The sequence below is a fragment of the Erinaceus europaeus genome, chromosome 16 (assembly GCF_950295315.1).
Source record: "Erinaceus europaeus chromosome 16, mEriEur2.1, whole genome shotgun sequence".
Taxonomy (NCBI): domain Eukaryota; kingdom Metazoa; phylum Chordata; class Mammalia; order Eulipotyphla; family Erinaceidae; genus Erinaceus; species Erinaceus europaeus.
In genome coordinates, this window is record NC_080177.1 from 884,187 (window position 1) to 910,860 (window position 26,674).

The window sequence follows — 26,674 nt, forward strand, 5'->3', positions numbered from 1 at the left end:
TGTGTGTGTGTGTGTGTGTGTGTGTGTGTGTGTGTGTTTAAACAAAAAGTGGGAGTCGCGCGGTAGCGCAGCGGGTTAACTGCACGTGGCACAAAGCGCAAGGACTGGCGTAAGGATCTCGGTTCGAGCCCCGGCTCCCCACCTGCAGGGGAGTCGCTTCACAAGCGGTGAGGCAGGTCTGCAGATGTCTGTCTTTCTCTCCCCCTCTGTCTTCCCCTCCTCTCTCCATTGCTCTCTGTCCTAGCCAATGATAGCAACAACAACAATAATAATAACCACAACAATGATAAAACAACAAGAGCAACAAAAGGGGGAAAAATGGTCTCCAGGAGCAGTGGATTCACGGTGCAGGCATCAAGCCCCAGCAATAACCCTGGAGGCAAAAAAAAAAAAGAGGACTCTTGGGGTGCAGTGCTCTGGCCCCCAGCCTCTGTGACTTTCACTGGGGCCTCTCCTGGGTGGGTCAGGGGGGCACCACGTACAGCATATTCAGGCACGAAACCCACCCGCACTCCCACTCCCACTCCCACTCCATCCCAACTCTGGAGTCCTCAGGAAGAAAGGGAGCTGCTTCAGGTCTGGACGCTGAGAAGCCCTTCACACAAGGAGGCCACTCAGTGCAGGACACACACTCGTGGGGAGATTTCTCAAGGTGTGCCAGGAACCCACCTGTCAGGACTGGCCAGAAGGAAGCACAGGCTTGGGACTGACTCCCAGGGCAGCGCTGGGTGTCCTGGCCAGGGACAGGTCACAGGTGAATGACGCCACCATGCACTCGACAATTCCTGGGCCAGGCGGTGGCGCGCCCGGTTAAACACACGTGCAAAGATTGGGGTTTGAGCCCCTGCTCCCCACCTGCAGGTGGAGAACTTCACAACAGTGAAGCAGGTCTGCAGGTGTCTCTCTGTCCATCTATCCTCCCCCTCCTCTCTCAATTTCTGCGTGTCTTAGCCAATAAAATGGAAAAAGTGGCCTTCAGGAGCAGCGGATTCGTAGTGCTGGATGAGCCCCAGCAATAACCCTGGAGGCAAAAAAAGGAAAAGAAAGAAGAACAAAACAAACAAACACAACCAGAGTGCGATGTGCCCCCCCTTCTCCCTGTCCCCACGCCCCAACGCTGCGCTGCCCATGCGCCTCACTGGCCGGGACACTCCATCGGGCCTCTCTGCCTCTCTCTTGCTGAAACCCGGCGCCCTTCTTTCTCCCACATGCCTCTGGGTCTCTAGCCACCTCTGAACCTCCCTCTTATCTGCTTCCTTCTCTTAATCCCCCTCTCAGCCTGGCCACCAGCTCCAGCTCCTCCCTGAAAAGGCTCTCAGCCTCTGCCTGCAGCCTCCTTCAGGCTGCCTGCACGCTCAGGCCCAAGGTCAAGGCCCGCCCAGGCTGCCCACGTCCTGACAGTGGACTCCAACCCGCACCTCAGCCCAGAGACAAGGCTGGCGTCCACCCCTCAGGAGTTACCCCCCCCCCCCCGCCCCCAACAGGCAGCTTGGAAACTTGCTCCGTTTCCCACACGCCTTATCTTTCCTTACCAAAACACTCTTCACACTTTGTTTCAATTGTTTATCTTTCCTGCTCGGCTGGAAACCCAGGGTATCTGCAGCAGGGAAGGGCCCGGGACATGCCACATGCTTTAGACACGTGAACCGAGTGTGCGGACCACCCCAGCGCCCACCGAATCTCTGGCAGGCAGGTGTGTGCACTGAATTCACAGACTGCTGCTGAACTCGGGCTACGTGAGCTGCACAGGAGAGTAAGTAACAGTAATGCAGAGAGGTCTTTGTCCTCAGGGACCCCCGATTAATCATTCGACATAAGCAGAAATCGCCCGGGCAAGTGGTGCTGGGACAGAGAAAGACAGAACACAGCTCTGCTGCAGCAGAAGGCTGGGCGGACGGTCAGCCTTTCCACAGGGGGGAGAGTGCTCCCATGTCCGGACTGTGCTGAGGCCAGGACCTGCTCCCGCTGGGATCTGCCAGCCGCAGGCTGCCTTTCCCCCACACACCAAATTCAGACAGGACTCAGCTACAAGACTCGGCAGTCAGCACCTAAACCCTGAGCTCTCCTGCCCCTCTCACGCTGAGACAGAATAACTGTCTTAGCAAGTTCTAGATCCCCAGGCTCTGTTAACTCTCATTCAATGTTATATCAAAGTACACTCAGAGTCCATTTCACAAGACTATCTGGCCGAGTTATTTTTGGCCAGAGCTGGGCTAGCTTCTGCTAGCGCACACACAATGGCCAGTCTGTTCCGTTGCTCTGAAAGTTTCTTTGTATGCTTGAACACGGGCCTCACGCTCTTGATCTTACTTAGAGGGGGGCGGAAAAAGTGTTGATTTCACAACGGTTTTATCATCTTTTCACAGATTAGTAGTGCAGACTACATCAAAATATGTTGATTCAAAGTATACGTGTGGACGGCGTTGAAAACCTGGCTGAGAAAATGAAATGATAGATGTTGGAGAAAATTCTCTTCTCCAGAAGGGAGAGCGAACAGCCCCCAGGATGCTGTCGGAAGGCCGAGCCCTGAAATACAGTGCCGGTTCTGAGTGTGTGCCCGGTGGAAGGCCTTTTCTGTTTACTCTTGGAGTGACGTCGCATGTGTTGCTGCATCTGTTCTTGGCTTCGGAGACCCGGCTCTTGGAAAGCTGTGATTGAATCTCAAGTCAGAAATACGAGAGCCACCCCAGTTTGCAGAAAGTGCTCTCACCCCGTGATTTCACCCACCATACACAGCGGCCGGCTCAGCCAGCAGAGAGGCTGGGTTCACAGAAATCCTAGAAGACTCACCCCCAGGCCTCGTCAGTCGCCACTCACACCGGTTTTCAATGTGGAGATGAAGGGACGCTTCATTTTCGAGGCCACGTGGCATGTTTTATAGTTTCCAAGAGGGGCTTCTCATTTGTTATCTCGGAAAACTGAATAATGATGTGATTATTAAAGGTTAATTAAGCCCATCCTTGTGAAGTAATTGGAAGGTAATCTATTTCTAATTGAACCGGTCAATCAGGGGTATTTAGGAAATACTTTTGCTGGTTGACGACTCTAAGCAAAACAAAAAGACATCTAAATGGCTTCCTTCGTGGAGAACAATGGGCCAGGTTTGCTCTACCCAGACGCTTGTTCCTGGAGCCCGGATGGTGGTGGTGGGGAGGCTTCTGGAAAGGATCGTGCTGATGTCAGGGAGCCTGTGACTTCCAGGAGCCTGCACGGCCTGCCTCTAGGAGATGGCTGAGTCTGGAGGCAGGAGCAAGCCTTTTGGGCACTGTGCAGCACAGCACCGAGCCGCCTGACTCAGCCCGGCTTCCCTTGGGGGTGGGTGTCTCCAGCGCCCTCACTCCTGGTGGTAGATGGGGGTCCGTGGGTAGGCGGGGTCTGGGCCAGTGCCCCCTAGGAGCTGGACTCCCCCCTCCAGAGCTGCGCTGGGAGTTGGGAAGGAGGCCCGTGGTTTGGGGACCCCGCACTCAGAGGGCGCATGGGGGTCCCCTCCTTAACGGGAGCACAGGTGGGGGGACATGTGATTGGGGTCCCCCATGGTCCGGACATGGCGCTACTTCATGGGGGCACATGGGTGTGGGGTCCTAGTCTGTGGGGGACCCCCAGGCTCTGAGGCCGATTAGCGGGTGGGGGGATCCCAGTGTTCAAGGGGGTGTGGGGGTCCCAGCCATCAGAGGGGGAGGGGGCGGAACGGGTCCCCGGAGTCTGGGGTGGGGGTCGGGGGACCCCGGAGTCCCGGGTGGGGGTGGTCGGGGGTCCCCGGAGTCCCGGGGTGGGGGTGGTCGGGGGTCCCCGGAGTCCCGGGGTGGGGGTGGTCGGGGGTCCCCGGAGTCCCGGGTGGGGTGATCGGGGTCCCCGTGAGACCCGGGTGGGGTGGTCGGGGGTCCCCGGAGTCCCGGGTGGGGTGATCGGGGTCCCCGTGAGACCCGGATGGGGGTCGGGGGTCCCCTGAGTCCCGGGTGGGGGTCGGGGGTCCCCGGAGTCCCGGGTGGGGGTGGTCGGGGGTCCCCGTGAGTCCCGGGTGGGGTGGTCGGGGGTCCCCGGAGTCCCGGGTGGGGGTGGTCGGGGGTCCCCGTGAATCCCGGGTGGGGGTGGTCGGGGTCCCCGGAGTCCCGGGTGGGGGTGGTCGGGGTCCCCGGAGTCCCGGGTGGGGGTGGTCGGGGGTCCCCGTGAGTCCCGGGTGGGGTGGTCGGGGGTCCCCGTGAGTCCCGGGTGGGGGTGGTCGGGGGTCCCCGTGAATCCCGGGTGGGGTGGTCGGGGGTCCCCGGAGTCCCGGGTGGGGTGGTCGGGGGTCCCCGTGAGTCCCGGGTGGGGTGGTCGGGGGTCCCCGTGAATCCCGGGTGGGGTGGTCGGGGGTCCCCGGAGTCCCGGGTGGGGTGGTCGGGGGTCCCCGTGAGTCCCGGGTGGGGTGGTCGGGGGTCCCCGTGAATCCCGGGTGGGGTGGTCGGGGGTCCCCGGAGTCCCGGGTGGGGGTGGTCGGGGTCCCCGGAGTCCCGGGTGGGGTGGTCGGGGTCCCCGTGAGTCCCGGGTGGGGGTGGTCGGGGGTCCCCGTGAATCCCGGGTGGGGTGGTCGGGGGTCCCCGGAGTCCCGGGTGGGGTGGTCGGGGGTCCCCGTGAGTCCCGGGTGGGGTGGTCGGGGGTCCCCGTGAATCCCGGGTGGGGTGGTCGGGGGTCCCCGGAGTCCCGGGTGGGGGTGGTCGGGGTCCCCGGAGTCCCGGGTGGGGTGGTCGGGGGTCCCCGTGAGTCCCGGGTGGGGTGGTCGGGGGTCCCCGTGAGTCCCGGGTGGGGTGGTCGGGGGTCCCCGTGAGTCCCGGGTGGGGGTGGTCGGGGTCCCCGGAGTCCCGGGTGGGGGTGGTCGGGGTCCCCGGAGTCCCGGGTGGGGGTGGTCGGGGGTCCCCGTGAGTCCCGGGTGGGGGTGGTCGGGGGTCCCCGTGAATCCCGGGTGGGGTGGTCGGGGGTCCCCGGAGTCCCGGGTGGGGTGGTCGGGGGTCCCCGTGAGTCCCGGGTGGGGTGGTCGGGGGTCCCCGTGAATCCCGGGTGGGGTGGTCGGGGGTCCCCGGAGTCCCGGGTGGGGGTGGTCGGGGTCCCCGGAGTCCCGGGTGGGGTGGTCGGGGTCCCCGTGAGTCCCGGGTGGGGGTGGTCGGGGGTCCCCGTGAATCCCGGGTGGGGTGGTCGGGGGTCCCCGGAGTCCCGGGTGGGGTGGTCGGGGGTCCCCGTGAGTCCCGGGTGGGGTGGTCGGGGGTCCCCGTGAATCCCGGGTGGGGTGGTCGGGGGTCCCCGGAGTCCCGGGTGGGGGTGGTCGGGGTCCCCGGAGTCCCGGGTGGGGGTGGTCGGGGTCCCCGGAGTCCCGGGTGGGGTGGTCGGGGGTCCCCGTGAGTCCCGGGTGGGGTGGTCGGGGGTCCCCGGAGTCCCGGGTGGGGTGGTCGGGGTCCCCGGAGTCCGGGTGGGCGTCGGGCGGCGCCCCAGGCCGCAGTGCCGGGGACCCCGCGGGGGCGGGGCGCGCGGGGGCGGGGCGCGCGGGGGCGGGGCGCGCGGGGGCGGGGATCCCGCTCCGCAGAGTCGGCGCGCGTTGTGCGTGCGCGTGCGCGGTGTACGTGCCCGACTGCGTGCGCGCGCCCGCCCCGCCCCCGCGGCCCCGCCCCCCGCGCTGCGCGCTCCGAGCTCCGAGGCGGCGGCACCGAGCGGCCCCCCCGGAATGCGCTGAGCGCCCTGCGGCCCGTCGGGTGCCGACCGGTCCCTGCCGGTGCTCCCGGATCCTCCCGGATCCTCCCGGTCCTTCTGGTCCTCCCCGGTCCCTGTGATCCTCCCCGGTCCCTGTGATCCTTCCCGGTCCCTGTGATCCTCCCCGGTCCCTGTGATCCTCCCCGGTCCTCCGGATCCTCCCCGATCCTCCCCGATCCTCCCCGATCCTCCGGATCCTCCCCGATCCTCCCCGATCCTCCGGATCCTCCCCGATCCTCCCCGATCCTCCCCGATCCTCCCCCGTCCTCGGATCCTCCCGACCGAGTCCGTGCTCGCGCCGGCCGAGGCGCTGAGGGGCTGAGGAGCCATGGCGGCGCGGGGCGCCCCCTCCCCCGGGCCCCGCCGCCTCCTGCCGCCGCTGCTGCTGCTGCTGCTGCTGCTGCTGCTGCTGCCGGGGGGCGCCGGTGAGCGGGCGGCCGGGCGGGGGTCGGGCGCGGTCCGGGGCGGGATCTCGGGGTCTGGGGTCTCCGGGTCTCCGGGTCTCGGGGTCTCCGGGTCTCGGTGTCTCCGGGTTTGGGGTCTCCGGGTCTCGGTGTCTCCGGGTCTCGTGTCTCCGGGTCTCGGGGGTCTCCGGGTCTCGTGTCTCCGGGTCTCGGGGGTCTCCGGGTCTCGGGGGTCTCGGGGTCTCCGGGTCTCGGGGTCTCCGGGCCTGGGGTCTCCGGGTCTCGGGGGTCTCCAGGTCTCGGGGGTCTCCGGGTCTCGGGGGTCTCGGGGTCTCCGGGTCTCGGGGGTCTCCGGGTCTCGGGGGTCTCCGGGTCTCGGGGGTCTCGGGGTCTCGGGGGTCTCCGGGTCTCGTGTCTCCGGGTCTGGGGTCTCCGGGTCTCGGGGGTCTCCGGGTCTCGGGGTCTCCGGGTCTGGGGTCTCGGGGGTCTCCGGGTCTCGGGGGTCTCCGGGTCTCGTGTCTCCGGGTCTGGGGTCTCCGGGTCTCGGGGGTCTCCGGGTCTCGTGTCTCCGGGTCTCGGGGGTCTCCGGGTCTCGGGGGTCTCCGGGTCTCGTGTCTCCGGGTCTCGGGGGTCTCGGGTCTCGTGTCTCCGGGTCTGGGGTCTCCGGGTCTCGGGGGTCTCGGTGTCTCCGGGTCTGGGGTCTCCGGGTCTGGGGTCTCGGGGGTCTCGGGATCTCCGGGTCTCCGGGTCTGGGGTCTCGATGTCAGGGGTCTCGGAGTCCCCGGGTCTCCAGAGTTCAGGGGTCTGGTGTCTGGCGTCTTAGGAGTCTGGGGTCTCCGGGTTCCGGGGGGTCTCTGGTCTGAGATCTGGGGTCTGAACTCGGGTCTGGGGTCTTGAGTCTGGGGTCTCGGGTCTGGGTGTGGGTCTGGGTGTGGGTCTCGGGTCTGGGGTCTGAGCTCCGGGGTCTCGGGTCTGGGTGTGGGTCTGGGCTCCAGGGTCCGGGGTCTGGGGTCTTGGGACTGCGTTCTGGGGTCCTCACTACAGGGGGTGGGGTCCCCGGTTCCACTTCCCCGAGGGGACCTTCCTCCAGTGCGGCTGCCACAGCGGCGACTTGTGGCTTTGAAGTGTCCAAGGGAAATGAAGTCTCGTCGGGGGCGTCGTGAAAAGGGGTCTTGTGAGGTGCAGGGGTGCCTCATACTAGGGAGGGAGCACCGCATGAGGGACTGGGCACCCCTGTAGTGAGGACTGGGCACCCCTGTAGTGAGGACTGGGCACCCCTGTAGTGAGGACTGGGCACCCCTGTAGTGAGGGACTGGGCACCCCTGTAGTGAGGACTGGGCACCCCTGTAGGGAGGGGCGGGGCACCCCTGTAGTGAGGACTGGGCACCCCTGTAGTGAGGGACTGGGCACCCCTGTAGTGAGGACTGGGCACCCCTGTAGGGAGGGGCGGGGCACCCCTGTAGTGAGGACTGGGCACCCCTGTAGTGAGGACTGGGCACCCCTGTAGGGAGGGGCGGGGCACCCCTGTAGTGAGGACTGGGCACCCCTGTGGTGAGGGACTGGGCACCCCTGTAGGGAGGGGCGGGCACCCCTGTGGTGGCACTCCTCAGCCTGTGCCCACAGGGCTGCCAGAGGCCCTGCAGACTCCCGGGAATCGCGGGCACAGGTGGGCTTTCACCCGCTGGTGACATCCCTCTGTTGGGGTCTGAGGAGCCCGGAGGTCATGGTGAGCCCTGTGTTTGGTGTTACCCTCCTGCGCCTGGCGGCCCGGGTGCTGCCCATGGTGATGGGGTCATGCCCCTGCCTGCGCTGTGCCCGCTCCGCCTGCTGTCGCTGTGGCTCGGTGCCTAGGCGGGAAGCCGAGAGCCACTCCTGACCTGGGGAGACAGGCTCTCAGGGGCAGGGCGAAGGCCATGCTCACTGGGTCTGGAGCCGAGGCCGGGGACCGGCCCATCCTGCCCCTCGGGGGTCAGCCCCGTCTCAGGCTACTAGACCCCAGGGGTGAGTGGCCGCCAGCAGACCAGCCACCATCTGGCGGTGTTCCCCATGTCTGTGTGGCGGGCTGGGCAGGGCCTGTGCTCCCGGATAGGTGGGGTGTCCTCCCTGCCAGCGGGGGCAGGAAGAGGGGCCCGGGCTGGGGTGCTGGGGCCAGCGTGGCGGCCAGCTGGGGGCCAGGAGGAAGGAGGGGAGGGGAGGGGCGCGGGGAAGCCAGGTGGCAGCAGAGGCTCCGGACCTTCTCCGGTGGGAGCGTGGGGCTCAGGACTGGTGCCCGTGGGCTGGGGCGGAGGCCCTCGGGGAGAGAAACCAGCTGGCCTTCAGCCGGCCCGCCCGTGCGGACTGTGGAGCAGCACAGTGAGGAGCTGGAACCCGCCACCTGTGGGGAACGAGCCCGGGGCCAGTGTGTGCGAAATGCCACTGGGCATTTCCCGTTGTTCTTTGACTGACTGGTAGATCGAGCCCCGGCACGGTTGTTGCTGGGCTCTGTGCTGGTGCTGCGGGTCACTGCTCCCAGTGGCCATTCACAACCCCCCTTTCCGTTAGACTAGACGGAAAATGGAGAGGGGGAGGGAGCGAGAGCGGAGAGACGGAGAGACACCTGCAGCCCTGCTCCACTGCTCGTGAAGCTTCCCCCTGCAGGTGGGGAGCGGGGGCTTGAACCTGGGTGCTGGTAATTGGTAAGGTGTGCGCTCTACTGGGTGTGCTACCAGCCAGTGCCCCCACTTTTATTCTTTCTCCTTCCTCCTTCCCTCCTTCCCTGCTCCCCTTCCTTCCTAGAGAAACACATACTAGGAGGAGAGCAAGCACAGTGCCAGCCCACTGTGTGGTGCTCCCCGATGCCGTGGTGCCATGCGTGGTGCCGAACGTGGTGCTTCCGCCCGGCACCAGGGTCTGAACTCGGGGCCTCGTGCATGATGTGTGCTCCTCCCCACGGGGTCATCCACTAGGCCCCCAAAATGTCTTCAGACACGTAGCTGATCATCTGTCTGCTGCATGCCTGACGGGTGGCTCTGTCTGTCTGGGTCTGCTCTGTCCCGACAGGGTGGCTCTGTCTGTCTGGGTCTGCTTTGTCCCGGCCGGGTGGCTCTGTCTGTCTGGGTCTGCTCCGTCCTGACAGGGTGGCTCCGTCTGTCTGGGTTTGCTCTGTCTGACGGGTTGGCTCTGTCTGTCTGGGTCTACTCTGTCCCGACTGGGTGGCTCTGTCTGTCTAGGTCTGCTCCGTCCCGGCCAGGTGGCTCTGTCTGTCTGGGTCTGCTCTGTCTGACGGGGTGGCTCTGTCTGTCTGGGTCTGCTCTGTCCTGACGGGGTGGCTCTGTCTGTCTGGGTCTGCTCTGTCTGACAGGGTGGCTCTGTCTGTCTGGGTCTGCTCTGTCCTGACAAGGTGGCTCTGTCTGTCTGGGTCTGCTCCGTCCCAACAGGGTGGCTCCGTCTGTCTGGGTTTGCTCTGTCTGACGGGTTGGCTCTGTCTATCTGGGTCTGCTCTGTCCTGACAAGGTGGCTCTGTCTGTCTGGGTCTGCTCTGTCCCGACAGGGTGGCTCTGTCTGTCTGGGTCTGCTCTGTCCCGACGGGGTGGCTCTGTCTGTCTGGGTCTGCTCTGTCTGACGGGGTGGCTCTGTCTGTCTGGGTCTGCTCTGTCCCGGCCGGGTGGCTCTGTCTGTCTGGGTCTGCTCCGTCCCGACAGGGTGGCTCCGTCTGTCTGGGTTTGCTCTGTCTGACGGGTTGGCTCTGTCTGTCTGGGTCTGCTCTGTCCTGACAAGGTGACTCTGTCTGTCTGGGTCTGCTCTGTCCCGACAGGGTGGCTCTGTCTGTCTGGGTCTACTCTGACCCGACTGGGTGGCTCTGTCTGTCTGTGTCTGCTCTGTCTGATGGGGTGGCTCTGTCTGTCTAGGTCTGCTCTGTCCCGACAAGGTGGCTCTGTCTGTCTGGGTCTGCTCCGTCCTGACAGGGTGGCTCCGTCTGTCTGGGTTTGCTCTGTCTGATGGGTTGGCTTTGTCTGTCTGGGTCTGCTCCGTCTGACGGGGTGGCTCTGTCTGCCTGGGTCTGCTCTGTCTGTCGGGGTGGCTCTGTCTGTCTGGGTCTGCTCCGTCTGACGGGGTGGCTCTGTCTGTCTGGGTCTGCTCTGTCTGATGGGGTGGCTCTGTCTGTCTGGGTCTGCTCCGTCTGACGGGGTGGCTCTGTCTGCCTGGGTCTGCTCCATCCCGACAGGGTAGCTCTGTCTGTCTGGGTCTGCTCCGTCTGACGGGGTGGCTCTGTCTGCCTGGGTGTGCTCCATCCCGACAGGGTAGCTCTGTCTGTCTGGGTCTGCTCCGTCTGACGGGGTGGCTCTGTCTGCCTGGGTGTGCTCCGTCAGCCATGACTCTGCCCCCGTGGTCGCCGTGCTGAGTAGCTTTGTGCGGTCGGTTGGCCTTGGATCCCCTCCTGTGTCTCCTCTGCTTTCACCTGCATTGGGAGCGGCTCATCCCGTTGCCGGGACCTTCTCCTGTGTGTGGTTTCCACTCCCACTGCTGTGGGCTCCGGAGTTGCCCTCCTCTCTCCTTGCTTGGCTGCCTTTGCACCCTGAGTAGCGACCGTCCTTGTCCGGCCTTCGGCGTCCCCCGTGGCCTCACTGCGTCGGACCCTCTCGTGACAGAAGACCGAGGGAAGACTGGGCTGTGCTCCTCTCCCCCACTTCCCTCAGCCCTTTTGCGAACCGGTTTCTTGCTGCGTGGACCTCCTGCCCCCACGCACTGCCCCCACATGTGAGTGCAGAACTGGCGGTCACTCCTCCCTCCTGCCTGCCTTCTACTGGCTCTGCTTTTCGCCTCCTCCCAGCCAGCTCCCCGTTCTCATCCCGTTTCTTTATCTCAGCCTTTATCCTGCTGGGCTGAGCTCCTCCAGCGCCCTCCCCTTGTGGTCTCAGTGCCCCACACTCGAGAGTCCTCTCTGTCCCTTCCCTTTGCAGGGGGACGGCGCCGTCCTCTGCTCCTGTGCTGACCCCGAGGGCCCCTGCCCGTGTGCCGGTCTCGGCCGCTGCAGGCTCACCGCTGGCCCCGGCCTCTCTTGCCAGCCCCTGCCCAGCGGCTCTTTCCCGTGCCCAGAGCCAGTGCTGGGGCCCCTTCTCTGCTCCACTGCTCCCTTCCTTACCTAGCCGTGTGCCTTGCCCGGGGGCCTCTGTCACCTGGGGCCTTCTCTCGCGCACCTGCGTGGTTTGCCCTTGGCGGTTAAGCCCCAGGGCCACGCAGCGCCAGTCTGATCCCCGTGTGCGAGGTTCCTTCAAGGTGCTGGTGGCAGCCCCCTCCTCCTGGCTGACCCCCGGGGTCGGTCCCCTCCTGCAGGGCAGCCGTTCCAGTCTTTGGGAAGATGGGAGACCTCACTGAGGAGCCCCTGCCTGTGCCCAGTGCCAAGTGTAAGTCAGCAATGGGCCGCCCGCCCCCCCCCCCCCCCCCCCCCCCCGCCTGCCCAGGAGCCCTGCGGGCAGGGAGAGAGGCCGTGGGGAGGAGCGGCCGTGGGGAGCTTCTCCAGTGCAGGCAGGTGCCCTGAGGGCCCTCGGGGCCTGGGCGCTTCTGACACGTTTCTACTAGACTGCAGAGGTGACGCGTTTCTCTCCAGGACTTGATCAGTGGGGCTGCGTTGTTTCCTTAGGGGTCTCCTACGCTAGTGAGGGTGCTGGTAGCACTCGTCTTCTTGTGTGGAGGCCTCTCTTAATATCTGCTAGTCTCTGCTTTTTCCGTTTCTTTCCTGTTTTTAATTGCCGCGAGGGTTGTTGCTGGGACTCGGAGCTTGTACTATGAGTCTACTGTTCTCAGCCTCCATCTCCCACCCCTATTTCTATCTTGTTTGACAGAACAGGGAGAAATTGAGAGGGGAGGGGGAGATGGGGAGAGAGGGAGACAGGGAACTCCAGCAGCCCTGCCTCACCACTGAAGTGCCCCACCTGCAGGCGGGAGCGGGGACCTGAACCCACCGGGCGCACCACTGCCCGTCCCCGTTTAGTAGGTCTCCCCCGTGACTTCACGAGCGAGCTCTGTGTGGACTTCCCCATCACACTGTAGGGACTGCTGTCAGGGAGGTGATCACAGATGGGAGCGTGCTGACGCTGGCGTGAGGTGAACAGAAGCGTGTGCTTCTGCCTCGGGGGCTGCAAGTCCGTGAGAACTGAGAGCAGCCCGCGACTCACTCTGGATTATTTTAGAATGAAAGCCTTGCATTAAGACTTTATTTTTTAAAAAAAGAAAAACACCTTCGGGGGGGGGGGCAGATAGCATGATGTCTATGCAAAGAGACTCTCATGCCTGAGGCTCTAAAGTCTCAGGTTCAATCCCCACTCTGGTAAAAAAAAATTAATTTCATTGAAGTTTAAAAAAATTAGGAAAATAAAGCAGTTCAGACCGTGTGGCGTAGCTCTGCAGCGTCTCTTCCTCACACGTCTCAGCGGGTCGTGGCGTGGGCCACCTTCAGTGGTGCTGCCGGACTGGAGACGGAGCTCTTCCCCTGAAGGTTACTCCTTGTCTCTTTGTTGCCGTGTTATCTTTAAAGCATGGGTTGATTTAAAAAACCCACTTAAAAAGTATTCAGGAAGTAGGACAACAGAAGTTTGTGAAGTGAAGCCTTTGCTCCCTTGCACCGACGGAATCACTTCACCTACAAGTGGTTGCTGTACGTGCACACGCTCAGTTGTAGCTGCTCAAGTGTTTATGTATTTTGAATTAAGAGACAGAGACATTGGGGGGGAGGGGCACACACACCTGCAGCCTGGCCTCACCACTCAGGAAGCTTTCCCTCTGCAGGTGGGGCCAGGGGCTCAAACCTGGGCCCTACATACTATCATGTGTACCACCACCCAGCCCCTTTAGTTTAAATTTTTTATATATTTATTTATTTCCCCCTTTGTTGCCCTTGTTTTATTGTTGTTGTAGTAGTTGTTGTTGTTATTGATGTCGTCGTTGTTGGATAGGACCGAGAGAAATGGAGAGAGGAAGGGCAGACAGAGAGGGGGAGAGAAAGACAGACACCTGCAGACCTGCTTCACCGCCTGGGAAGCGACTCCCCTGCAGGTGGGGAGCCGGGGTTCGAGCCGGGTTCCTTACGATGGTCCTTGTGCTTTGCACCACGTGTGCTTAACCCGCTGCGCTACTGCCCGGCCCCCACATTTTTATGTTTAAGCAGGATAATATCTGTTGTTTTCAGCTTGCTTTTTTAAATTTCTAACTTTGCTCCTTTTTAAAAAATGTGGCTCATGGACTGGAGATCTTTCTCTGCCAAGACAAATAGTTCTGCTGTCGCCATTATGTTGAATGCCTGTGCTTGGTAGTGAATGAAGGCAGTATTAATGGTCCCCGTAAAACTGTATTTCCTGGGCACGGACTGGGCTGCTGGCTCGTTGCCGCCCTCTCTTACACGCATGTGGGGAAGACGGAGTCTCCTCACTGCACAGCGGTGGGGACCGAGCCCCAGAGTCCACGTAACTGCCCAGGACTCCAGCCCCACACCCGTCCCGTCCTGTCCCGGCCTGTGTGGAAGCTGAGGCTGTCCTCAGAACTTGGCTGTCAGCATCAGGACTCCTGCTCATGCCATGCTTCGTACTGCCACATGAGGGTTATTATGGAAAACATGAGCTCTGTGTGTCCGTGGGAGTCAGGGCTTCATGCACGTGAGGAGTGAAGCCCCGACTCCTTGCAAGATACGGCAAACTTGAACTACGTAAGACCAGTATCTCAAAACTCAGGCCTCTATCCAGCAACAATGACATCAATAACAACAACAGTAATAACTACAACAATAAAACAAGGGCAACAAAAATGGAATAAATAAATAAATATTTAAAAAAATAAATAGAATTCAGGCCTCACATCTTCCTCCTTCCTGTGCTAATTAAAGAAGTAAAATTGATCACCTAGTTAATTTGATTTAATTTTGTTTATTATGGGATAGAGACAGAGAAATCGAGAGGGGAGAAGGAGTTAGAGAGAGAGAGAGAGACAGACAGACACCTGCAGCCCTGCTTCACCACTCATGAAGCTTTCCCCCGCAGGTGGGGACCAGGGGCTCAAACCTGGGTCCTTGTGCGCTGTGACATGTGCGCTCAGCCAGGTGCGCCACTGCCGGACCTTTGTTTACCTAGTGACGGGCAATCAGAATTTCTGTTCCTCCAAAATCTCTGAGGTGGAGTGTCAGGCTTCTCTCCACTGAGTAACTTCTTGTTTGAACACTATTCCTGTTGGATGTAAGAACCACCTTGCGGCACTCTCTGAAGCTTATGTCATTTATTTATTTATTTTTCTATATTTGTTTTCTCTTTTGTTGCCCTTGTTGTTTCATTGTTGTAGTTATTGCTGATGTCGTCGTTGTTGGATAGGACAGAGAGAAATGGAGGGAGGAGGGGAAGACAGAGAGGGGGAGAGAAAGACAGACACCTGCAGACCTGCTTCACCGCCTGGGAAGCGACTCCCCTGCAGGTGGGGAGCCGGGGTTCGAACCGGGATCCTTATGCCGGTCCTTGTGCTTTGCGCCACCTGCGCTTAGCCCGCTGCGCTACAGCCCGACTCCCTGCCCTTGTGGTTTTAATGTTGTACGTATTATTGTTGTAGTTGTTGTTGGATAGGACAGAGAGAAATGGAGAGAGGAGGGGAAGACAGAGAGGGGGAGAGAAAGACAGACACCTGCAGACCTGCTTCACCGCCTGGGAAGCGACTCCCCTGCAGGTGGGGAGCTGGGGGCTTGAACTGGGATCCTTATGCCGGTCCTTGCGCTTTGCACCACGTGCGCTTAACCTGCTGTGCTACTGCCCGACTCCCCAATTCTTTTTTTACTTTCTTTATTTTATTTTTGACAGAGATGCAGAGAGAGAAACACAGAGAGAAGCACCAGAGCACGGCACAGCTCTGGCTTATTGTGGTGCGGGGGACTGAACCTGGGACTTCAGAGTCTCAGGCATGAGGGTCTCTTTGCATATCCATTATGGTGTATACCTCCACCCTCTCATTCAAGTTTTTATCACTTAATATGGGAATTCTTTCTTTCAAGGCCACCTGAAATTAAAATAGCTTTTTTTTTTTTGAAAATGCATATTTTAATTTTTATTTATTTTATTTTTTATTTATTTTATTTTTGAGAGAGAGGAAGAGAGAGAGAAACACACACAGAGAAACAACAGAGCACTGCTCAGCTCTAACTGCGTGGTCTTTATGTGTAAAAGTAGCTGCCAGGCTAATTGAAGAGAGGGGTTCAGCGGGAGCAGTTAGGAGACCTGGTCAGTCGCAGTGAGGGGTTCAGCGGGAGCAGTTAGGAGACCTGGTCAGTTGCAGTGAGGGGTTCAGTGGGAGCAGTTAGGAGACCTGGTCAGTCGCAGTGAGGGGTTCAGCGGGAGCAGGTAGGAGACCTGGTCAGTCGCAGTGAGGGGTTCAGTGGGAGCAGTTAGGAGACCTGGTCAGTCGCATGAGGGGTTCAGTGGGAGCAGGTAGGAGACCTGGTCAGTCGCAGTGAGGGGTTCAGCGGGAGCAGTTAGGAGACCTGGTCAGTTGCAGTGAGGGGTTCAGTGGGAGCAGTTAGGAGACCTGGTCAGTCGCAGTGAGGGGTTCAGCGGGAGCAGTTAGGAGACCTGGTCAGTCGCAGTGAGGGGTTCAGTGGGAGCAGTTAGGAGACCTGGTTAGTCGCGTGAGGGGTTCAGTGGGAGCAGTTAGGAGACCTGGTCAGTCGCAGTGAGGGGTTCAGCGGGAGCAGGTAGGAGACCTGGTCAGTCGCAGTGAGGGGTTCAGCGGGAGCAGTTAGGAGACCTGGTCAGTCGCAGTGAGGGGTTCAGCGGGAGCAGGTAGGAGACCTGGTCAGTCACAGTGAGGGGTTCAGCGGGAGCAGGTAGGAGACCTGGTCAGTCGCAGTGAGGGGTTCAGCGGGAGCAGTTAGGAGACCTGGTCAGTCGCAGTGAGGGGTTCAGTGGGAGCAGTTAGGAGACCTGGTCAGTCGCAGTGAGGGGTTCAGTGGGAGCAGTTAGGAGACCTGGTCAGTCGCAGTGAGGGGTTCAGCGGGAGCAGGTAGGAGACCTGGTCAGTCGCAGTGAGGGGTTCAGTGGGAGCAGTTAGGAGACCTGGTCAGTTGCAGTGAGGGGTTCAGCGGGAGCAGTTAGGAGACCTGGTCAGTCGCAGTGAGGGGTTCAGTGGGAGCAGTTAGGAGACCTGGTTAGTCGCAGTGAGGGGTTCAGCGGGAGTAGTTAGGAGACCTGGTTAGTTGCTTGAGGGGTTCAGTGGGAGCAGTTAGGAGACCTGGTCAGTTGCAGTGAGGGGTTCAGTGGGAGCTGGTAGGAGACCTGGTCAGTCGCAGTGAGGGGTTCAGTGGGAGCAGTTAGGAGACCTGTTTAGTTGCGTGAGGGGTTCAGTGGGAGCAGTTAGGAGACCTGTTTAGTTGCGTGAGGGGTTCAGCGGGAGCAGTTAGGAGACCTGGTCAGTTGCAGTGAGGGGTTCAGTGGGAGCAGTTGGAGACCTGGTTAGTCGCAGTGAGGGGTTCAGTGGGAGCAGTTAGGAGACCTGGTTAGTCGCAGTGAGGGGTTCAGTGGGAGCAGGTAGGAGACCTGGTCAGTCGCAGTGAGGGGTTCAGTGGGAGCAGTTAGGAGACCTGGTCAGTCGCAGTGAGGGGTTCAGTGGGAGCAGTTGGAGACCTGGTTAGTCGCAGTGAGGGGTTCAGTGGGAGCAGTTGGAGACCTGGTTAGTCGCAGTGAGGGGTTCAGTGGGAGCAGTTAGGAGACCTGGTTAGTCGCAGTGAGGGGTTCAGTGGGAGTAGTTAGGAGACCTGGTCAGTTGCGTGAGGGGTTCAGCGGGAGCAGTTAGGAGACCTGGTCAGTCGCAGTGAGGGGTTCAGTGGGAGCAGTTAGGAGACCTGGTCAGTCGCAGTGAGGGGTTCAGCGGGAGTAGTTAGGAGACCTGTTTAGTTGCGTGAGGGGTTCAGCGGGAGCAGTTAGGAGACCTGGTCAGTTGCAGTGAGGGGTTCAGTGGGAGCAGTTGGAGACCTGGTCAGTCGCAGTGAGGGGTTCAGCGGGAGCAGTTAGGAGACCTGGTCAGTCGCAGTGAGGGGTTCAGTGGGAGCAGTTAGGAGACCTGGTCAGTCGCAGTGAGGGGTTCAGCGGGAGCAGTTAGGAGACCTGGTCAGTTGCAGTGAGGGGTTCAGTGGGAGCAGTTAGGAGACCTGGTCAGTCGCAGTGAGGGGTTCAGTGGGAGCAGTTAGGAGACCTGGTCAGTTGCAGTGAGGGGTTCAGTGGGAGCAGTTAGGAGACCTGGTCAGTCGCAGTGAGGGGTTCAGTGGGAGCAGTTAGGAGACCTGGTCAGTTGCGTGAGGGGTTCAGTGGGAGCAGGTAGGAGACCTGGTTAGTCGCAGTGAGGGGTTCAGTGGGAGCAGGTAGGAGACCTGGTCAGTCGCAGTGAGGGGTTCAGCGGGAGCAGGTAGGAGACCTGGTCAGTCGCAGTGAGGGGTTCAGCGGGAGCAGGTAGGAGACCTGGTCAGTCGCAGTGAGGGGTTCAGCGGGAGCAGTTAGGAGACCTGGTCAGTTGCAGTGAGGGGTTCAGTGGGAGCAGGTAGGAGACCTGGTTAGTCGCAGTGAGGGGTTCAGTGGGAGCAGTTAGGAGACCTGGTCAGTCGCAGTGAGGGGTTCAGCGGGAGGAGGTAGGAGACCTGGTCAGTCGCAGTGAGGGGTTCAGCGGGAGCAGGTAGGAGACCTGGTCAGTCGCAGTGAGGGGTTCAGCGGGAGCAGTTAGGAGACCTGGTCAGTCGCAGTGAGGGGTTCAGTGGGAGCAGTTAGGAGATGTGGTCAGTCGCAGTGAGGGGTTCAGCGGGAGCAGTTAGGAGACCTGGTTAGTCGCAGTGAGGGGTTCAGCGGGAGTAGTTAGGAGACCTGTTTAGTTGCGTGAGGGGTTCAGCGGGAGCAGTTAGGAGACCTGGTCAGTTGCAGTGAGGGGTTCAGTGGGAGCAGTTGGAGACCTGGTCAGTCGCAGTGAGGGGTTCAGCGGGAGCAGTTAGGAGACCTGGTCAGTCGCAGTGAGGGGTTCAGTGGGAGCAGTTAGGAGACCTGGTCAGTCGCAGTGAGGGGTTCAGCGGGAGCAGTTAGGAGACCTGGTCAGTTGCAGTGAGGGGTTCAGTGGGAGCAGTTAGGAGACCTGGTCAGTCGCAGTGAGGGGTTCAGTGGGAGCAGTTAGGAGACCTGGTCAGTTGCAGTGAGGGGTTCAGTGGGAGCAGTTAGGAGACCTGGTTAGTCGCAGTGAGGGGTTCAGTGGGAGTAGTTAGGAGACCTGGTTAGTCGCAGTGAGGGGTTCAGTGGGAGTAGTTAGGAGACCTGGTTAGTCGCAGTGAGGGGTTCAGTGGGAGCAGGTAGGAGACCTGGTCAGTCGCAGTGAGGGGTTCAGTGGGAGCAGTTAGGAGACCTGGTCAGTCGCAGTGAGGGGTTCAGTGGGAGCAGTTAGGAGACCTGGTCAGTCGCAGTGAGGGGTTCAGTGGGAGCAGTTAGGAGACCTGGTCAGTCGCAGTGAGGGGTTCAGTGGGAGCAGTTAGGAGACCTGGTTAGTCGCGTGAGGGGTTCAGTGGGAGCAGTTAGGAGACCTGGTCAGTCGCAGTGAGGGGTTCAGCGGGAGCAGGTAGGAGACCTGGTCAGTCGCAGTGAGGGGTTCAGCGGGAGCAGTTAGGAGACCTGGTCAGTCGCAGTGAGGGGTTCAGCGGGAGCAGTTAGGAGACCTGGTCAGTCGCAGTGAGGGGTTCAGCGGGAGCAGTTAGGAGACCTGGTCAGTCGCAGTGAGGGGTTCAGTGGGAGCAGTTAGGAGACCTGGTCAGTTGCAGTGAGGGGTTCAGTGGGAGCAGTTAGGAGACCTGGTCAGTCGCAGTGAGGGGTTCAGCGGGAGTAGTTAGGAGACCTGTTTAGTTGCGTGAGGGGTTCAGCGGGAGCAGTTAGGATACCTGGTCAGTTGCAGTGAGGGGTTCAGTGGGAGCAGTTGGAGACCTGGTTAGTCGCAGTGAGGGGTTCAGTGGGAGCAGTTGGAGACCTGGTTAGTCGCAGTGAGGGGTTCAGCGGGAGCAGTTAGGAGACCTGGTCAGTCGCAGTGAGGGGTTCAGTGGGAGCAGGTAGGAGACCTGGTCAGTCGCAGTGAGGGGTTCAGTGGGAGCAGTTAGGAGACCTGGTCAGTCGCAGTGAGGGGTTCAGTGGGAGCAGTTAGGAGACCTGGTCAGTTGCAGTGAGGGGTTCAGCGGGAGCAGTTAGGAGACCTGGTCAGTCGCAGTTAGGGGTTCAGTGGGAGCAGTTAGGAGACCTGGTTAGTCGCAGTGAGGGGTTCAGTGGGAGCAGTTAGGAGACCTGGTTAGTCGCAGTGAGGGGTTCAGTGGGAGCAGTTAGGAGACCTGGTCAGTCGCAGTGAGGGGTTCAGTGGGAGCAGTTAGGAGACCTGGTCAGTCGCAGTGAGGGGTTCAGTGGGAGCAGTTAGGAGACCTGGTTAGTTGCGTGAGGGGTTCAGTGGGAGCAGTTAGGAGACCTGGTCAGTCGCAGTGAGGGGTTCAGCGGGAGCAGGTAGGAGACCTGGTCAGTCGCAGTGAGGGGTTCAGCGGGAGTAGTTAGGAGACCTGGTTAGTTGCTTGAGGGGTTCAGTGGGAGCAGTTAGGAGACCTGGTTAGTCGCAGTGAGGGGTTCAGCGGGAGTAGTTAGGAGACCTGGTTAGTTGCTTGAGGGGTTCAGTGGGAGCAGTTAGGAGACCTGGTTAGTCGCAGTGAGGGGTTCAGCGGGAGCAGTTAGGAGACCTGGTCAGTCGCAGTGAGGGGTTCAGTGGGAGCAGTTAGGAGACCTGGTCAGTCGCAGTGAGGGGTTCAGCGGGAGCAGGTAGGAGACCTGGTCAGTCGCAGTGAGGGGTTCAGTGGGAGCAGTTGGAGACCTGGTCAGTCGCAGTGAGGGGTTCAGCGGGAGCAGGTAGGAGACCTGGTCAGTCGCAGTGAGGGGTTCAGCGGGAGCAGTTGGAGACCTGGTTAGTCGCAGTGAGGGGTTCAGTGGGAGCAGTTAGGAGACCTGGTCAGTCGCAGTGAGGGGTTCAGTGGGAGCAGTTAGGAGACCTGGTCAGTCGCAGTGAGGGGTTCAGTGGGAGCAGTTAGGAGACCTGGTTAGTCGCAGTGAGGGGTTCAGTGGGAGTAGTTAGGAGACCTGGTTAGTTGCTTGAGGGGTTCAGCGGGAGCAGTTAGGAGACCTGGTTAGTCGCAGTGAGGGGTTCAGTGGGAGCAGTTAGGAGACCTGGTCAGTTGCAGTGAGGGGTTCAGCGGGAGCAGTTAGGAGACCTGGTCAGTCGCAGTGAGGGGTTCAGTGGGAGCAGTTAGGAGACCTGGTTAGTCGCATGAGGGGTTCAGTGGGAGCAGTTAGGAGACCTGGTCAGTCGCAGTGAGGGGTTCAGCGGGAGCAGGTAGGAGACCTGGTCAGTCGCAGTGAGGGGTTCAGCGGGAGCAGTTAGGAGACCTGGTCAGTCACAGTGAGGGGTTCAGCGGGAGCAGGTAGGAGACCTGGTCAGTCGCAGTGAGGGGTTCAGCGGGAGCAGGTAGGAGACCTGGTCAGTCGCAGTGAGGGGTTCAGCGGGAGCAGGTAGGAGACCTGGTCAGTCGCAGTGAGGGGTTCAGTGGGAGCAGTTAGGAGACCTGGTTAGTCGCGTGAGGGGTTCAGTGGGAGCAGTTAGGAGACCTGGTCAGTCGCAGTGAGGGGTTCAGCGGGAGCAGGTAGGAGACCTGGTCAGTCGCAGTGAGGGGTTCAGCGGGAGCAGTTAGGAGACCTGGTCAGTCGCAGTGAGGGGTTCAGCGGGAGCAGGTAGGAGACCTGGTCAGTCGCAGTGAGGGGTTCAGCGGGAGCAGGTAGGAGACCTGGTCAGTCGCAGTGAGGGGTTCAGCGGGAGCAGTTAGGAGACCTGGTCAGTCGCAGTGAGGGGTTCAGTGGGAGCAGTTAGGAGACCTGGTCAGTTGCAGTGAGGGGTTCAGTGGGAGCAGTTAGGAGACCTGGTCAGTCGCAGTGAGGGGTTCAGCGGGAGCAGGTAGGAGACCTGGTCAGTCGCAGTGAGGGGTTCAGTGGGAGCAGTTAGGAGACCTGGTCAGTTGCAGTGAGGGGTTCAGTGGGAGCTGGTAGGAGACCTGGTCAGTCGCAGTGAGGGGTTCAGTGGGAGCAGTTAGGAGACCTGTTTAGTTGCGTGAGGGGTTCAGTGGGAGCAGTTAGGAGACCTGTTTAGTTGCGTGAGGGGTTCAGCGGGAGCAGTTAGGAGACCTGGTCAGTTGCAGTGAGGGGTTCAGTGGGAGCAGTTGGAGACCTGGTTAGTCGCAGTGAGGGGTTCAGTGGGAGCAGTTAGGAGACCTGGTTAGTCGCAGTGAGGGGTTCAGTGGGAGCAGGTAGGAGACCTGGTCAGTCGCAGTGAGGGGTTCAGTGGGAGCAGTTAGGAGACCTGGTCAGTCGCAGTGAGGGGTTCAGTGGGAGCAGTTGGAGACCTGGTTAGTCGCAGTGAGGGGTTCAGTGGGAGCAGTTGGAGACCTGGTTAGTCGCAGTGAGGGGTTCAGTGGGAGCAGTTAGGAGACCTGGTTAGTCGCAGTGAGGGGTTCAGTGGGAGTAGTTAGGAGACCTGGTCAGTTGCGTGAGGGGTTCAGCGGGAGCAGTTAGGAGACCTGGTCAGTCGCAGTGAGGGGTTCAGTGGGAGCAGTTAGGAGACCTGGTCAGTCGCAGTGAGGGGTTCAGCGGGAGTAGTTAGGAGACCTGTTTAGTTGCGTGAGGGGTTCAGCGGGAGCAGTTAGGAGACCTGGTCAGTTGCAGTGAGGGGTTCAGTGGGAGCAGTTGGAGACCTGGTCAGTCGCAGTGAGGGGTTCAGCGGGAGCAGTTAGGAGACCTGGTCAGTCGCAGTGAGGGGTTCAGTGGGAGCAGTTAGGAGACCTGGTCAGTCGCAGTGAGGGGTTCAGCGGGAGCAGTTAGGAGACCTGGTCAGTTGCAGTGAGGGGTTCAGTGGGAGCAGTTAGGAGACCTGGTCAGTCGCAGTGAGGGGTTCAGTGGGAGCAGTTAGGAGACCTGGTCAGTTGCAGTGAGGGGTTCAGTGGGAGCAGGTAGGAGACCTGGTCAGTCGCAGTGAGGGGTTCAGTGGGAGCAGTTAGGAGACCTGGTTAGTCGCAGTGAGGGGTTCAGTGGGAGTAGTTAGGAGACCTGGTCAGTTGCGTGAGGGGTTCAGTGGGAGCAGGTAGGAGACCTGGTTAGTCGCAGTGAGGGGTTCAGTGGGAGCAGGTAGGAGACCTGGTCAGTCGCAGTGAGGGGTTCAGCGGGAGCAGGTAGGAGACCTGGTCAGTCGCAGTGAGGGGTTCAGCGGGAGCAGGTAGGAGACCTGGTCAGTCGCAGTGAGGGGTTCAGCGGGAGCAGTTAGGAGACCTGGTCAGTTGCAGTGAGGGGTTCAGTGGGAGCAGGTAGGAGACCTGGTTAGTCGCAGTGAGGGGTTCAGTGGGAGCAGTTAGGAGACCTGGTCAGTCGCAGTGAGGGGTTCAGCGGGAGGAGGTAGGAGACCTGGTCAGTCGCAGTGAGGGGTTCAGCGGGAGCAGGTAGGAGACCTGGTCAGTCGCAGTGAGGGGTTCAGCGGGAGCAGTTAGGAGACCTGGTCAGTCGCAGTGAGGGGTTCAGTGGGAGCAGTTAGGAGATGTGGTCAGTCGCAGTGAGGGGTTCAGCGGGAGCAGTTAGGAGACCTGGTTAGTCGCAGTGAGGGGTTCAGCGGGAGTAGTTAGGAGACCTGTTTAGTTGCGTGAGGGGTTCAGCGGGAGCAGTTAGGAGACCTGGTCAGTTGCAGTGAGGGGTTCAGTGGGAGCAGTTGGAGACCTGGTCAGTCGCAGTGAGGGGTTCAGCGGGAGCAGTTAGGAGACCTGGTCAGTCGCAGTGAGGGGTTCAGTGGGAGCAGTTAGGAGACCTGGTCAGTCGCAGTGAGGGGTTCAGCGGGAGCAGTTAGGAGACCTGGTCAGTTGCAGTGAGGGGTTCAGTGGGAGCAGTTAGGAGACCTGGTCAGTCGCAGTGAGGGGTTCAGTGGGAGCAGTTAGGAGACCTGGTCAGTTGCAGTGAGGGGTTCAGTGGGAGCAGGTAGGAGACCTGGTCAGTCGCAGTGAGGGGTTCAGTGGGACCAGGTAGGAGACCTGGTCAGTCGCAGTGAGGGGTTCAGTGGGAGCAGGTAGGAGACCTGGTCAGTCGCAGTGAGGGGTTCAGTGGGAGCAGGTAGGAGACCTGGTCAGTCGCAGTGAGGGGTTCAGCGGGAGCAGTTAGGAGACCTGGTTAGTCGCAGTGAGGGGTTCAGCGGGAGCAGTTAGGAGACCTGGTTAGTCGCAGTGAGGGGTTCAGCGGGAGCAGTTAGGAGACCTGGTCAGTCGCAGTGAGGGGTTCAGCGGGAGCAGTTAGGAGACCTGGTCAGTCGCAGTGAGGGGTTCAGCGGGAGCAGTTAGGAGACCTGGTCAGTTGCAGTGAGGGGTTCAGTGGGAGCAGTTAGGAGACCTGGTCAGTCGCAGTGAGGGGTTCAGTGGGAGCAGTTAGGAGACCTGGTCAGTTGCAGTGAGGGGTTCAGTGGGAGCAGGTAGGAGACCTGGTCAGTCGCAGTGAGGGGTTCAGTGGGAGCAGGTAGGAGACCTGGTCAGTCGCAGTGAGGGGTTCAGTGGGAGCAGTTAGGAGACCTGGTCAGTCGCAGTGAGGGGTTCAGTGGGAGTAGTTAGGAGACCTGGTCAGTCGCAGTGAGGGGTTCAGTGGGAGCAGTTAGGAGACCTGGTTAGTCGCAGCGAGGGGTTCAGTGGGAGCAGTTAGGAGACCTGGTCAGTCGCAGTGAGGGGTTCAGTGGGAGCAGGTAGGAGACCTGGTCAGTCGCAGTGAGGGGTTCAGTGGGAGCAGGTAGGAGACCTGGTCAGTCGCAGTGAGGGGTTCAGTGGGAGCAGTTAGGAGACCTGGTCAGTCGCAGTGAGGGGTTCAGTGGGAGCAGTTAGGAGACCTGGTTAGTCGCAGTGAGGGGTTCAGCGGGAGCAGTTAGGAGACCTGGTTAGTCGCAGTGAGGGGTTCAGTGGGAGCAGTTAGGAGACCTGGTCAGTCGCAGTGAGGGGTTCAGCGGGAGCAGTTAGGAGACCTGGTCAGTCGCAGTGAGGGGTTCAGTGGGAGCAGTTAGGAGACCTGGTCAGTCGCAGTGAGGGGTTCAGCGGGAGCAGGTAGGAGACCTGGTTAGTCGCAGTGAGGGGTTCAGCGGGAGCAGTTAGGAGACCTGGTTAGTCGCAGTGAGGGGTTCAGCGGGAGCAGTTAGGAGACCTGGTCAGTCGCAGTGAGGGGTTCAGCGGGATCAGTTAGGAGACCTGGTCAGTCGCAGTGAGGGGTTCAGTGGGAGCAGTTAGGAGACCTGGTCAGTCGCAGTGAGGGGTTCAGTGGGAGCAGTTAGGAGACCTAGTCAGTCGCAGTGAGGGGTTCAGTGGGAGCAGTTAGGAGACCTGGTCAGTCGCAGTGAGGGGTTCAGTGGGAGCAGTTAGGAGACCTGGTTAGTCGCAGTGAGGGGTTCAGTGGGAGTAGTTAGGAGACCTGGTTAGTTGCTTGAGGGGTTCAGCGGGAGCAGTTAGGAGACCTGGTTAGTCGCAGTGAGGGGTTCAGTGGGAGCAGTTAGGAGACCTGGTCAGTCGCAGTGAGGGGTTCAGTGGGAGCAGTTAGGAGACCTGGTTAGTCGCAGTGAGGGGTTCAGTGGGAGCAGTTAGGAGACCTGGTCAGTCGCAGTGAGGGGTTCAGCGGGAGTAGTTAGGAGACCTGGTCAGTCGCAGTGAGGGGTTCAGTGGGAGCAGTTAGGAGACCTGGTCAGTCGCAGTGAGGGGTTCAGTGGGAGCAGTTAGGAGACCTGGTTAGTCGCAGTGAGGGGTTCAGTGGGAGCAGTTAGGAGACCTGGTCAGTCGCAGTGAGGGGTTCAGTGGGAGCAGTTAGGAGACCTGGTCAGTCGCAGTGAGGGGTTCAGTGGGAGCAGTTAGGAGACCTGGTCAGTCGCAGTGAGGGGTTCAGTGGGAGCAGTTAGGAGACCTGGTCAGTCGCAGTGAGGGGTTCAGTGGGAGCAGTTAGGAGACCTGGTTAGTCGCAGTGAGGGGTTCAGCGGGAGTAGTTAGGAGACCTGGTCAGTTGCGTGAGGGGTTCAGCGGGAGCAGTTAGGAGACCTGGTCAGTTGCGTGAGGGGTTCAGCGGGAGCAGTTAGGAGACGTGGTCAGTTGCAGTGAGGGGTTCAGTGGGAGCAGTTAGGAGACCTGGTTAGTCGCAGTGAGGGGTTCAGCGGGAGCAGTTAGGAGACCTGGTCAGTCGCAGTGAGGGGTTCAGCGGGAGCAGGTAGGAGACCTGGTTAGTCGCAGTGAGGGGTTTAGCGGGAGCAGTTAGGAGACCTGGTTAGTCGCAGTGAGGGGTTCAGTGGGAGCAGTTAGGAGACCTGGTTAGTCGCAGTGAGGGGTTCAGTGGGAGCAGTTAGGAGACCTGGTCAGTCGCAGTGAGGGGTTCAGTGGGAGCAGTTAGGAGACCTGGTCAGTCGCAGTGAGGGGTTCAGTGGCAGCAGTTAGGAGACCTGGTCAGTCGCAGTGAGGGGTTCAGCGGGAGCAGTTAGGAGACCTGGTCAGTCGCAGTGAGGGGTTCAGCGGGAGCAGTTAGGAGACCTGGTCAGTCGCAGTGAGGGGTTCAGTGGGAGCAGTTAGGAGACCTGGTCAGTTGCAGTGAGGGGTTCAGCGGGAGCAGTTAGGAGACCTGGTTAGTCGCAGTGAGGGGTTCAGTGGGAGCAGTTAGGAGACCTGGTTAGTCGCGTGAGGTGTTCAGTGGGAGCAGTTAGGAGACCTGGTCAGTCACAGTGAGGGGTTCAGTGGGAGCAGTTAGGAGACCTGGTCAGTCGCAGTGAGGGGTTCAGTGGGAACAGTTAGGAGACCTGGTCAGTCGCAGTGAGGGGTTCAGTGGGAGCAGTTAGGAGACCTGGTTAGTCGCAGTGAGGGGTTCAGCGGGAGTAGTTAGGAGACCTGGTTAGTTGCTTGAGGGGTTCAGTGGGAGCAGTTAGGAGACCTGGTCAGTTGCAGTGAGGGGTTCAGTGGGAGCAGGTAGGAGACCTGGTCAGTCGCAGTGAGGGGTTCAGTGGGAGCAGTTAGGAGACCTGTTTAGTTGCGTGAGGGGTTCAGTGGGAGCAGTTAGGAGACCTGTTTAGTTGCGTGAGGGGTTCAGCGGGAGCAGTTAGGAGACCTGGTCAGTTGCAGTGAGGGGTTCAGTGGGAGCAGTTGGAGACCTGGTTAGTCGCAGTGAGGGGTTCAGTGGGAGCAGTTAGGAGACCTGGTCAGTCGCAGTGAGGGGTTCAGTGGGAGCAGGTAGGAGACCTGGTCAGTCGCAGTGAGGGGTTCAGTGGGAGCAGGTAGGAGACCTGGTCAGTCGCAGTGAGGGGTTCAGTGGGAGCAGGTAGGAGACCTGGTCAGTCGCAGTGAGGGGTTCAGCGGGAGCAGGTAGGAGACCTGGTCAGTCGCAGTGAGGGGTTCAGCGGGAGCAGTTAGGAGACCTGGTTAGTCGCAGTGAGGGGTTCAGCGGGAGCAGTTAGGAGACCTGGTTAGTCGCAGTGAGGGG

The 26,674-nt window shown here is 60.6% G+C and overlaps 3 protein-coding genes and 1 long non-coding RNA gene across 16 annotated transcripts in view; 2 read left to right on the plus strand and 2 right to left on the minus strand.

Moving 5' to 3' along the window:
- Positions 1 to 1,549: 1,549 nt before the first annotated feature.
- LOC132533314 (uncharacterized) lies at positions 1,550 to 3,592 on the minus strand. The gene is made up of 2 exons (XR_009545194.1): positions 2,791 to 3,592; positions 1,550 to 2,648 (listed from the first exon to the last, which is right to left on the minus strand). It is a non-coding gene; the product is annotated as an uncharacterized LOC132533314 (long non-coding RNA).
- A 75-nt stretch (positions 3,593 to 3,667) lies between these two features.
- Positions 3,668 to 6,048, minus strand: LOC132533517 (basic proline-rich protein-like). Its single transcript, XM_060175597.1, has 2 exons — positions 3,924 to 6,048; positions 3,668 to 3,702 (listed from the first exon to the last, which is right to left on the minus strand). Exons 1-2 carry the CDS (start codon positions 6,046 to 6,048, stop codon positions 3,668 to 3,670), a joined length of 2,160 nt encoding a protein of 719 aa, XP_060031580.1.
- NEO1 (neogenin 1) overlaps positions 5,996 to 26,674 on the plus strand; it is a 130,779-nt gene continuing 110,100 nt past the window's right edge. For all 13 annotated transcript variants that reach the window (XM_060175610.1, XM_060175617.1, XM_060175621.1 and 10 more), the window contains exon 1: positions 5,996 to 6,143. In XM_060175610.1, the coding sequence (XP_060031593.1) occupies positions 6,047 to 6,143 (97 nt within the window). In that variant the 5' untranslated portion in view covers positions 5,996 to 6,046. The remainder of the gene's footprint in view (positions 6,144 to 26,674) is intronic.
- Positions 6,738 to 8,122, plus strand: LOC132533396 (elastin-like; the record flags this gene model as incomplete). The annotated part of the gene is made up of 2 exons (XM_060174204.1): positions 6,738 to 6,924; positions 7,167 to 8,122. Coding segments are annotated over 2 exons (306 nt in total), but the record flags the coding sequence as incomplete, so codon positions are not given.